The sequence below is a fragment of the Polyodon spathula genome, chromosome 2 (assembly GCF_017654505.1).
Source record: "Polyodon spathula isolate WHYD16114869_AA chromosome 2, ASM1765450v1, whole genome shotgun sequence".
Taxonomy (NCBI): Eukaryota; Metazoa; Chordata; class Actinopteri; order Acipenseriformes; family Polyodontidae; genus Polyodon; species Polyodon spathula.
The window spans coordinates 69,285,838-69,299,071 of NC_054535.1; the positions used below are offsets into that span (position 1 = coordinate 69,285,838).

At 40.3% G+C, this 13,234-nt stretch overlaps 1 protein-coding gene across 2 annotated transcripts; it reads left to right on the plus strand.

Annotated features, from left to right (window-relative positions):
* The first annotated feature begins 1 nt into the window (after position 1).
* lix1 (limb and CNS expressed 1) lies at positions 2-13,234 on the plus strand. Of its 2 annotated transcripts, none has more exons than XM_041227526.1 (6): positions 2-282; positions 1,766-1,929; positions 7,176-7,316; positions 7,673-7,768; positions 11,178-11,255; positions 13,004-13,234. In XM_041227526.1, the coding sequence occupies exons 1-6, from the start codon at positions 201-203 to the stop codon at positions 13,220-13,222; spliced, it is 780 nt and encodes a 259-aa protein (XP_041083460.1). In that variant the 5' UTR covers positions 2-200; the 3' UTR covers positions 13,223-13,234. The 2 variants fall into 2 exon arrangements, with proteins under 2 accessions (XP_041083460.1, XP_041083451.1); XM_041227517.1 differs by having other exon boundaries at positions 4-282; positions 12,980-13,234.

Below are 13,234 nucleotides of genomic sequence, written 5' to 3' on the forward strand. Positions count from 1 at the left end.
CAGAACAAAGGTAGAGCAACCAGAGGGCCCCTGGGGCTGGCTTCACATTCACCCCTTATGTCTGATTGGCAGATGTAGGGGAAGAAATCGGGAGAGAGAGAGATTCTTTGCATTTGTTCACACCAGCTCTATGCAGTTCAATAAAAGCTGTGCTCCTCTCCAGGCATGAGGACTTTGGCTGCTTGTATCAGGGGAAGGAGATGGACAGGGTCTTGGAATCAGTGAAGCAGATAGTCTTCAGAGTGCTACCCCACACAGATGCAGACAGTGTCTTCAAGGACTGTGAGTAGCAGTGCCATTTATTTCTGAACATTGCAGTGTGCATGATCTTCACAGCTGGGGTGCTTTTATAGGAGACATGATTTCAATAGCTTTGTGTCATTCACCAAAAGTGCCACCGAAAATAATTCATACAGTTTCCTTATGTTGTGATTAATTTAGTAGTATGCACTGTCATAAGTGCAAATAAGTAAATGACAGGGTAACACTGTTTAGTGGATGTAAAATCAGCTGTTTCTGTTTGATGTGAATGCTAACAGCTGTGTAAAGCAGGCAAAGTTAACTTTACAGTAGGTTGAACAGAAAGCCTTGTATTGCACTAAAACGAATGTATTATTTAGATCAATGTTTCTACTGAATGCAAAGGCATGGAGTCTCTTGGTATAAAACTTGAAAACCTTTTAAATTTGAATATGCCATATATCAGGAGAAAGACTATAGCAAGTTTTCTGTTGTTCTAATGCCTTGGTCATAGTGTAAAAAGTACAGTAGTTAACTGTAAGACCTAGCTTTCAAACAGTATTGAAGAATATAAATATAATAGAAAGTTCAATAGAATGGGTTGCACTGGAATGAAGATACTAAACCTTACCCTGAGTTCAGATGACGTGCCTTAACCCAGACTAAAAGAACACATTGTGATCGGTAAGCTCATTGGAATAATCACTCCAGCTTTTTAAAAGGCGAGTGTCAGGTGTTTCAGTAGGCAAGCCAGTGTTTCTGGTTGCACTTTACTGAAGGAGCTCCACAGCACTCAGTGTTTCTGGCCACACTTTACAGAAGCAGTGCCACAGAACTCAGTGTTTCTGGCCACACTTTACTGAAGCAGCTCCACGGCACTCAGTGTTTCTGGCCACACTTTACTGAAGGAGCTCCACAGCACTCAGTGTTTCTGGCCACACTTTGCTGAAGCTGTTCCACGGCACTCAATGTTTCTGGTCACACTTTACTGAAGGAGCTCTCCTTTCACACAGAAATAACCCTTATTGCGGTCGAACTGAAGTACTGTATGTTTAATAACAACGCACAAAACACCTGCTAAGTAACGGTTAATATACAGGAATGCTAAATTTGGACAGTTTCGTGGTAATAAACCTTTTTTTTCTAATCAAAATGTATTTAAAGTTTGTTAACCCTCTTTACAATAATTCACAGGGTGTGCCATGTAGACCTGTATTTATTATAATTCACAGGGCGTGCCACGTAGATCTGTATTTGTTATAATTCACAGGGCATGCCTTGTAGACCTGTATTTATTATAATTCACAGGGCGTGCCATGTAGATCTGTATTTGTTATAATTCACAGGGCGTGCCATGTAGATCTGTATTTATTCAATCGGTTTTGCCTTTGATTCTTTTTTGTCCTGTGCTTTACCATACACATGTGCTATGCCGCAATTTCAATGATAGTCCAAGCATCATTGTGTATGGGAGTTGTAAATGGCAGTGTCCTTCAATAGACTCCTTCCCCTTTATGTTTGTCAGTGAATGTAGTGGGGATGCTGCATGAGTTCTGGGAGCAGAAGCAAGCGGGAGGATCGCTGTGTGGCACTGAGAGCCTGGTGGTGTACGAGTCTGTGCCCTCTCCCAGCCCACCCTTCGTGTGCTACGTCACGCTGCCAGGGGGCAGCTGCTTCGGGAACTTCCAGGTGAACACATGTTTAAAGCCATTCTGGGCTCTAAACAGGGGCAAATAGTACTGCTGCCATTTGAAATCATTCAAGAAGGGGATGTTGATAAACCTGACATCTCTAGGGAGCTCCCGACTGGTGCATCCGGTAAAAACGCTCCGCTTGGAGTGCAGGATGTGCCCTACAGCCTTGAGGTTGCCGGTTCGAGTCCAGACTATTCTACTGCTGACCGTGGGCGGGACTTCCTAGATGGTGGCGCACAATTGGCCAAGCACCGCCCAGTGGCTCGGGGGGCTTAGGTCGGCCAGGGTGTCCTCAGCTCACCGCACACCAGCGACCCCTGTAGACTGGCCGGGCACCTGTGGGCTGGCTTGTAAGCTGCCCAGAGCTGCGTTGTCCTCTGACGCTGTAGCTTTGGGTTGGCTGCATGGCGGGCCTGCAGAGTGAAAAGAAGCAGTCGGCTGACAGCACATGTTTTCGGAGGACAGCGTGTGTTCATCTTCGCCGCTCCAGAGTCTTGCGGGGGGGTAGCGGTGAGCTGAGCCTAAATACAATTGGCCATCAATTGTAAAATCAATTGCCGACTACTAAATAAAACATTTAAAAAATGACATCTCTAACAGTGCTGGTAGTGTATTGATGTCTTTAAAAACAAGTCACCTTCCAGATTTGGTAATATTTCATTATCTAAACACTGGGTGTATTAAGATCTACCACTGTTTAGATCAACTGAACGGCCTCTTTCTGTTTCCTCACCTAGTAGTCCCTAGTTGGAAACACTTGATATCCAGCACTTTCAGATTCACCTAATATATTCCTAAATTACCATCAAATACTATTGGAATTGTGTACTGAACATCACAACGTGGCAGAGGCATGAGTGCGCTGACTGTGTATGAACATCACAACGTGGCAGAGGCATGAGTGTGCTGACTGTACTGAACATCACAACATGGCAGAGGCATGAGTGTGCTGACTGTGTATGAACATCACAACGTGGCAGAGGCATGAGTGCACTGACTGTGTACTGAACATCACAATGTGGCAGAGGCATGAGTGCACTGACTGTACTGAACATCACAACCTGGGAGAGACATGAGTGCACTGGCTGATTGAGACAATGCTGAATCTGTAAACCATGTTACATTGAGGTTTTCCATCACTCATTGTTAAATGATGTTGCTGCTGCTAACACAACAGCTTCAATGGTTAACCTGACATACAGCACCTAGAGGAGTTTAACCAAAACTACAAAACACTCACTCAGTGGTACATTTAGAAATGCTTAAAGAGAAGTAGTCAATTTAAAGACAAACATTTCGACTAACAATCTTTCTCTTGGAGACATTTCCCTTGAAGATGTGGGGAAAAACTTTAAGTCAAACATTTGTTGTGGAAATTACTACATTTATTTTAATATTTCTGTATGTAAGCTTTCTCTAAACATGGTACAGATACTCACATTTAACAATGTCAAAAGTTTAGGAGAATAATCACCAAAAAAGGTGTTTTCCTGTGTCTTTTTACCTGTTTCCCTTTTAATCCCTGGGTTACTGCACATAATAGGAGATAATGGGATCTAATCCTATTGGCTGTCCCCCTTGGGGCTTGTGAACAGATAGGTACAATGATGCCAATTTCCATCCATGGGAATAAAAACCTTGCAGCCTGGCACCAAACTGGTGTGCTGAAACTATGCAGGAGGGTTTGCATTGAAGCTTGAAGCGGAACCTTAAGATCCAAACAATGAGACGTTTTGGGAAAAGATGAGAACAGGGGGGAAAAAGCAATTTGCTCTGCAAACAGTCTGCAGCAGCTGCTTCTGAATATCTCTGAATTCTTGTCCTTTCATCATCGGTCTGTATAGCTTCCATTAGCCTCTAAATTACAGCCATCTGGGGACTAAACTCAAAAGCAAAGCTCTGGTTAAAACTGAAACTGGAGCATTGAATGCAATACACAGTAATTAGCACAGGCTCATGTCCTGCTTCTTCCTAACACCAATGTAAGGATCATGGCACAGTAATACAAAGCGCAGGTTGAAACTAGACACAAACTCCCTATCTTACACATCATGCCCGCTTCACTACATGAGCAGCGGAACCTCATTAGAGGGCATTAGTTGACTGTACATACAAGGTCAACTACTAAGGTAATACCTGGCAATCAGGGACGGATTGCAATCAGAAGCAGGAAAGCTGTTGCTTCATTGTTATGTTAAACATTTTGAACCTCTAATTTACACTTCAATTGACCTTTTCAATGTTTAGCTTCCCTTCCATTTCGTTTTTTTAAAGCTAGACGTTCTGTCTAAAAGTTCTGCGGTCAACTACCGTAATGCAGCAATGCAGCGTAGTGATTGATGGATGGAACAGCTGAGGCTTCTAATGTACAAAGGAGACAGGCTCGTTTGGGCAAGTAGTTACAGACCTGTTGTATTGTCTTCCCCTGCACCACCTCATTTACACCAGAGGGGGCAGTCTGGTACCCTGGACCCATGGTTGTAACGGTGTAGTTTACTGTGTAAGAATTGTAGACTTAGGCACCATTTTATACAATCAGTATGAAACTAGGTGGATGTGTAAAACAAGCACAGTGACGCTGATTTGAATGAGTTTTGTCCTGTTTTTAAGATTATATTACTAACAACAAGAACTCTGAAGTTTAACAGTCTTCCTGCTCCTCCCTGCAGTTAAGTTTAGTTTCAGAATATTTATCTTGGTTTTATTTTCCTTTCATAAAAAAACAAGGGCAAACTTTGCACTCGCTTCAAAAAGCACACATTAGACAGCTTAACCACACAAAAAGGGCAGAAGGCTCACACTCCCTCAGGCTAAACTCCAGCCTCGCCTGCCTGAATAGAGAGATCTCTTTTAAAGACCAGTGGGGAGCCAGTGGACTCAGGCGATGTAATAGCCAGGACTGAATGGGATAACGGGTCTGCTCCACTGGAGTCCAGGGTCACAAAGTTCTCTGGATTTCTGTCTCTTTTCATACAAGCCAGTAGAAAAAAAATAAACAAAAAGCCCTGTTCCATCTCTTGGAGCTTGCCCAAGGACAAGGTTTTTGTATTTTTTAAAGAAAAAAAAAAAGATCTTTGCTGGTCTTTGGCAAATCAGGGGAGCCAAACTGTGTGAAAATAAGCGAAGCATCCACAGAATGGGGTCAGTCCATTCCTTACTCGACATGTAGCGACTCCTATGCAAAACTGAATTCCCTTTGAATAATGTTCATGAGCCCACTTCCCCTATAGTTGTGAGCAACAGTGTGTGAATGGGGATGGGGCGCAGCCAGGTGGCTCTTATTAGCCTATAGTAATTAGACAGACCCACCGCATATCTGAATAAAGGGTTTAGTTTCAGTGGAGATTGCGTTAAAGTGCCGTGTAGTTGCTAATACCAGAATTCCATTAACATTAAAGTCTATGTGGCAGGATTTGTTCCTGAGAAAATATTATTAATAATCGTAGTTTATATATATATATATATATATATATATATATATATATATATATATATATATATATATATATATATATATATAGTAGCATGCACAGGGGAAGTCAGCAGCAGTGCTTGTAGGTGACGTAATCACACACAAAGACATGAACCCGATATACGCTTCTTGCAAGGAAGTCTGCATTTTTGTACAGTGGTATTGGCGCTATGCTTTAGTACAGTGGTTCTCAAAGTCGTGCCCGCGGCAACTGTTCTTAAATTATGTGTCGTGTACACATTTCTAGCAGGTCGTAGCGTGGGAAAATAAAGAAAGCTTTAAACACGTTTTCCAACAAAAATGCCACAGTGGTCTGTTGACAGTGCTGCTTGCTTATGCTTTGCTTGTACATACGTGACATTTTTTTCCTTGAATGGCTTTTGCAATACGATGAACCAATTAAATATCTGCATTGTCTCTGCGGTAGCCCAATCATAAGTTAGCTGGGTGGGACATAAACTGTGTCTGTTTCAAGTGCAGGTACTAACTGTAAGTGTAACCAATAGGAGAGTCAAATATGTGCCAAGTTTTACGCAGCTGTCCAATCATAAGCAAGCAGAGGCCGTTCACAGTATTCCGCATGAAAATAAGGCGAATGAGCAGCCAAATGGAAAGTGAAAGATCTGACAGCTGTCCAATCATTCGTGAGCAGAGGCGGGGTGTTAATATGCTGGGTAAGCACTGAATTTCACCAACTGTTAGTGAGAAAAATAATACATTTCAGCATTTAGAATTTAATTTTCTATCTCTGTATTTTTTTTATTTCACCAGACAATGGAAACACCGTAGTCGATTTAGTTACGAATCCACTTTCTCTGAATAATTGTACTGGAGATGAGCGAACTTTAAAACAGAATAGTGTTGACAAATTTGACAAATTGAAACAAAACAAGACGCTGTCTACACTTATTTATTTATTTTTTTATTCACGGTTATCTGTGTAAACATGCTATTTAAAAAATATTTGCATTGTATATTTTATGTAAATTATTTAAAGAATAAGCGCACATGCACAATTACTACCTGAGACTTGGCCTTATTAGAGTGCCTTCTCGCGACATATAATATGTCACGAGAAGGTAGTGTGTAAGATAAGATCCTATGCAATAGTCAGCATGCCTGCAAACAGCCAAGTCCTGAGTTCTCGCCCACACCTGTGTGTGGATTGCCTTGCCCTGTGTGATGCACCTGCCTGTGGGAACTGAGATATATATATATATATATATATATATATATATATATATATATATATATATATATATATATGCACACATGAACATATACATAATATTCATAGTGTAAAAACAGGATTTACTCAACCTCTTGTGCCCATGACTAACACCAGTTAATTCTTTTTTTTTTTTTCTTTTGGAAAGTCCTTGAAACATGCTATATGATCCTTCATATTTGAAAAAAAGTCACCAAAATTGGTACTTCGGGTGGAGTTAAACAGCTCTTGTTTTGCCCACAATGGCACCAGTCACATGTGGTTTATGTGTCATTATCATCATCATCATCAACCAGGAATGAAGGAAACACCTGCCCAGAGAATCCAGCCCACCTGAACTGGAAATACTGTACTAGATTGTGGAAAACGCATTAATCGGACATGACTAGGGTTCCTCATTGAGTTCATGGGGGAGAAAATGCTGCAATTCTAAAATTATCTTGCCATGCCTAATTAGTTACCTGTAGAGCTCATTTCTAGGTGGTTTGTAAATGATTGTGTAAGCGAGAGGAGTGGGGCTGTCTTGTGTCTTGTTTTCCAGGACTGTCTCTCTAAGGCAGACAGCAGACGTGCTGCAGCGCGGGTAGCGCTCATGAACTCTGTGTTTAACGAGCTGCCTTCTCGCAGGATAACACAAGAATTCATCAGCCACAGTGTCCAGGAAGCAGCCTCCACAGCCAGTGTAAGTGCAGATGAGTATGAGCTGATTAAACATGCATCCTACCTCTCCCGCACTGCCTGTCATTTTTTTTGTAGCTCTGCCATGTGCACTTTTAAAACAAGAGCATTTTATGGATTTCCAATTAAAATAATAATGAAATCTTGTGCTAAACTAAGTGAAAGAAAGCTCTTAGTTTACATGTTTATTTTTAGGTAGTCTTTTCCCTACTTGCACTTCCTAGGTAAGATCATTTTTCATGTAAATTAAGTAAACTAACCCTACAGTAACTGCCCTGCCTCAGTTCAACTAGTAGTTTTGCTACTTGCTTAGTTCTTGTTTTCGTATTGTAACACAGTTTTCTTTTTAATTGTTACAAGGGTTGTGTGGGTGATGCCATGGATCCTGGTACAAGCATTGGGGTCTATTGCTACATGCTGCAGTCAAACCTGGGCAAAACCATGCTGGAATTTCAGGTAAAATAATGCATACTTCATCTTACTGTCAGTGTAGTTCACTGTGTCTTGGGATGCTCAGTGTTACAAGTCATTTCATTGTATAGTCACTGTAGTTCACTATGTGTTTTGCTCAGTGTTATAAGTTATAATATAATACTTACAACACTAGAGATAGAGAGCCTACTGTTTCTTACTATGAATATTAGGGGTGCACCAGTAATTTCTTCCCTTCTGAAACAGTTAGCTAGACTTTTTTTTTTATAAAAGCTGGCTGTTTCATGGGGAAGTAATTACTGGTACACAGGCAATGTTCAGTATGCTTAGGCCTGCTCAGACACTGCCACATTAACTGTATTGAACATGGCAGATATCCATGGTTAAGAACACATCCAGTGTCATGGCTAAGGCTATGTGTTACATGCTGCAAAAATAGGTATTTCAAGATCTTTCACAATTAAACATGATATCTATTAAAGCAGAAACAAATAGTGTTGTCATATTCAAAATGGATCATTTTCTCCAGAGTTATTGTACAACAAATATTCCTACATATTTAAATGCTTCCCTGAAAATAGTAACGGCTAATTGTAGAACAATCCATTGTAAAAATGTCCACTTTTTAAAGCCATTCCATTTTCACCATCAGTGAAATAAACAAAATAAAAACATCTGTAAAAGCAACAAACATGTGAAATGTCCTCTTCTTGTACTGGACAGAGAGATATTTAGCATAAATATTTTCAATCTTTGATGCAGCTGGTGTATTTTTAGTTGAAGACATTTTTTTAAAAAAATGCAGCTCTATACAGTGTGTGTTCAATCATTACCAGAAGCAAACAAACCAGCAGCCAGGTTCCTAAATGTAGCATAACAGGTAGAGAATCAATAAAGTATTTTTAGGTGATGAAGAAACTGTATATTTACACTATTGTTTCAGAAACCGTGAACAGAGCTCATGGGCTAATGAAATCAGCCTAATCGTGGGCTAATGAAATTAGCCTTACTCATGGGCTAATGAAATCAGCCTTACTCATGGGATAATGAAATCAGCCTTACTCATGGGATAATGAAATCAGCCTTATTCATGTGATAAACAGATATAGATCATTTTTTGCAGCCTCATTTCCAGTAGGATCCACAGGGAGTCACAGCCTACAATCAGTGGATACAGTTCAGTGTTTCTTTGAACAGACCTGCCCCCTGTCGTTACTTTGTATCGTGTTTTAACTTGCTAATTTGAAGTTCTATCGAAAAATACATTGATTTCATGTCCTTTTTAACTTATTGCTGGACATTTTCCAAAAGTGAAATAAAGAATGCCCATGCATTGCAGTGTCACTCAAAAGTATGAAGTTTATTTATCATGAATTATTTTGAAATACAGTGCCGAGAAAAAGTTTGTGAACCCCTTAGGATTTTCACATATTTCACATTTTTCAAACCTAAAATGTTACTAGATCTTAATCTAAGTTCTAGTAATAGATAACCTGATTAAACAAATGTCACAAAAACATGATACTTTTTCAACATTTATTCATCCACAAATGATTGAAAATTGTTTGAAAAAGTATGTGTACCTTTAGATTCAGTAACTGGTGGCACCCCCTTGAGCAGCAATGACTTCAACTAAGCGTTTCCTGTAACTGTTGGTCAGTCTCTCACATCGGTTTTGAGGAATTTTGGCCCATTTCTCCTTACAGAACTGCTTCAACTCGGTGACATTTGAGGGCTTCCTTGCATGGGCAGCTCGCTTCAGGTCCTCCCACAACATTTTCGGTGGGGTTTAGGTCTTTGACTTGGCTATTCTAAAATGTGGAATTTCTTCTTCAGCAGCCATTCTTTTGTAGATCTGCTTGTATGTTTAGGATCATTGTCTGGCTGCATGACCCACTTTCGGTTCAGCTTCAGCTCGTGGACGGATGGCCTGACATTCTTCTCTAGAATCTTCTGATACAATGCAGAATTCATGGTTGTGTCAATGATGGCAAGCTGTCCAGGTCCTGAGGCAGTAAAGCAGCCCCAAACCATCACACTCCCACCACCATGCTTGACGGTTGGGATGAGGTTCTTCTGTTTGAACGCAGTCTTTGGTTTTTGCCAAACATAACGTTTCTTATTGAGGCCAGAAAGTTCTACCTTTGACTTGTCTGTCCAGAGAACATTGTTCCAGAAGTCTTGTGGATTGTCTATGTGCTTTTTGGCGAACTTCAGATGGACAGCAATGTTCTTTTTAAAGAGCAGTGGTTTCCTCCTGGCTATCCTTCTATGAACACCGTTGTTGTTACATTTTTTTCTAATAGTTGAGTCATGAACATTCATTTTGGTAGAACGATCGCTCCTGGGTAGAGTGATTGTGGTCTTGAACTTTCTCCATTTCTGGACTTTCTATCGGACAGTGGATTGGTGGAGCCCCAAATCCTTAGAAATGGCGTTGTAACCCTTTCTAGACTGATGAGCATCAACAACTGTTTTTCTGAGTTCCTCAGAGATTTATTTTGATCATAGCATGACATGTTTCCACAGACCTGCATGGTGAAGACCAAACTCACAAAGTTTCTGATCTTTATATAGAGTGGGGCCTCCCAAACTCACCCCTGAAGATCTACCTAATTATTTAAACACCTAATTATAATTATACCTTTAACTGAGCTGATAAAAACCAGGGGTTCACTTACTTTTTTACATACCCTGAATCTTAATTACTCATTGTTTGTCTAATTCATGCATCATTTTATTAAAAAAAAAAAAAAACATAGAATTGGTTAATATAAACCCTATTGGATATTTAAGAAAAGATTTTGATTCAAGAAGACTATCATGGTAAAACTGTGAATTTCCATAATTATCATTGGGGTTCACAAACTTTTTCTTGGCATTGTACATTATGATATAATTTCACAAATATTACCTACCATCACGTAGGTTATGTTATTATGTAGGTCTCGTGTTTTTACAAATTTGTGTATTCATTTTAAACACAATTATATCTCGTATCATAGTAGCCCTCAGCTGGTATGCCATGCTTTCAGGGAGTGCACTTCCTGGGTAAGATCACCTCAGGACTGTGGACAGGGGCAGTGCATGATATTAGGGGAATCAGCTGCTTTGTGACATACAAGAAGAAAGGTTTGATGGGGTGGAGAGAATGAGGGAATGTCACTCTCCAGATGAAAGGACCTAGGAAGTGTATGTGTAGTTTGTTTCACAAAACCTGTGCTTCTTTCAAAACTGCACATGTAAGACTTAACAAATTGAAGTGGACAGCAGGGAAAGCTTATGGGTTATTTACTTTTATTTTGTACTTCAATTTATGAAATATGCAGATACCTAAAAGATAACATTGTGTTTAACACAAAAGCTACACAAATCAATGGCTGAGTCGGGAATAATGTATTATTTTTTATTTATTTTTTCTCCTTCCTTACAGGAACTAATGACAGTGTTCCAGTTATTACACTGGAACGGGAGCCTAAAGATATTCAGGGAGAGAAAATGTTCCCGTCAGGTAAAATTCATTCATGTATTTATTTATTGATACATTCTGTGTGATAACATTGTGGGAGGGTGGCCTAACAGAACAAACTTGCTACCTTCGTGTGTAATTGGGTCATCCTCATAGCATTGTCCTGAGCCATGCTGCATCTGTTATTTATTTATTTATTTAGCTTTGCTTTGTGTTTTTTTTTTTTTTTTTTTTTTTTTATCACATTGAAGTTTGAGGGACTCTGTATCACAGCTGTTAACATCTGGTGCTGAAGAGCTCATTGGGTTGCCTCACCTGTCCTGCTGATCTCTGCCTAGTCTCTAGGAAATGCTACACTGAGAAAAATAGAGGTGTACCCTGTCGGGGAGCTTGTCGGTGATTCAGCCATAGTTATTAATGGATGACTGCAGCACACCAGGAACACTCAAGGTGTATCCACAGTTTATCACTATGGTTACAATAGAATCTTCTCAACTTTGAGCCACAATTTGCTACAGAACTCCTAGTGCACAGGCACTACTGAAGTACAGGCAGGAGTTCCAGGGTTACTGGTGAGGTGGTGTAGTGGTGTGACACATGCAATCCTCAACAGTTCTCTCTCACACACATGATTATGGGGCTGCTGTTTTAGCATTTCTAATCCACACTGAAGTCTTATTCAAGTACATTTACACCACACGTGGCAACTATTACTGAATATTTATTTTAATACGATCTGTACTGTTTTTATTCATTCAGTATTTTTCTGTAAATGTTCCAAGCTGCTCTTGTTTGGACACTGAATCAGATTGAATTACAGTGCACTTCTTTTTCACAGAAATCACTCATCAGATTACACTCCCTGGCTGTGTGCTGCTGAATGCAAAATCTGAAAAGCTTTAACTCTTCCACTTTACAAAATGACATGATTGGGAACACAACTTTGTAAAATTCATGTTGTTGTTAATGTATGATGCTCCGTTCTTCCAGTCACAGAATTGTGTACTAAGTGCATGTAAATACTATTCAATGGCAGCTGCAGTGTAGCTCTGTGTGGCAGTTACTTTGAAACGGAAACATTAAAGAGCTCAGGGTGTAGCAGGTTATCCAATAGCCTCTTATTCATTCACTTCTGAGGAACTGTGTTTAATGCCAGCTCAGGTTCAGTCTCTAGAGGTCAAAGCTCATTATACACAGGGAATGTGGGTCGAAGAAAGATCACCTTGCATCTGTTACGTGAAGCTTCAGAATTCAAACTGTGGTTGATCAACGACAAATTAAAAGTGCAGGATACCACTTTCTTCTGTAGTTCATACTCACTGTATGTTCTAATGGCCATGTTGCTTACAATGTGCAGAAATGAAGGGCTACAGTAATTTCTTATTTGTGTGTGTGTGTAATTATACATCTGCTGTATGGTCTCCTCTAATTCATTTCCATGTATATAAGTGTTGATTAATATCCCCTTGTGAAGAGGTGTGCGCAATGGAGAACAGGTTTGGAGGGGTCTTGATGAATCACAGGTCAGAAATGAACCAGGATACAATTTATGCAGATGCATGAACAACACTTACTTATTATGGTACATTTTTCTTTGAAAACCTCAGGTTCAAATCTTATAGCAGCTGCAAACCATTATAATACCAGTGCAACGCTTTCGATTACCAGCAATTGCAACAAGGTGAAAAATGTAGTGCAGTTGTATTGGTTTAACTTTCCCGACAGTAATCTTCTATCTCACATGCTGTATTTGCTGTATCCAACAGGAAGTCATTTCATATTATTCACAGCACCGCTTGGAAGAGTGCTTCCGCAGCCACATGGCGCTGGACTGGATCTCGAAGGAGCAGGAGACCCCAGGGATCATCTCCTGGGAGCTGCAGGTGGCCCTGAGGGAGCTGGAGGAAGCCCGGAGAGCAGGCAGGGAGCTGCGCTTCTACAAGGAAAAGAGAGAGATCCTGAGTCTGGCTCTCAGTCAGAGGCACAGCGAAGGGGCGAGTGCAGAGTGAGTGTCAGGAGTC

Coding starts and splice junctions, on each gene's coding strand:
- lix1 (XM_041227517.1), top strand. CDS start 201: ATGGACAGGGTCTTGGAATCAGTGAAGCAGATAGTCTTCAGAGTGCTA. Junction 7,317..7,672: donor AAGCAGCCTCCACAGCCAGT/GTAAGTGCAGAT, acceptor AATTGTTACAAG/GGTTGTGTGGGTGATGCCAT. Junction 11,256..12,979: donor AGAGAAAATGTTCCCGTCAG/GTAAAATTCATT, acceptor TGTATCCAACAG/GAAGTCATTTCATATTATTC.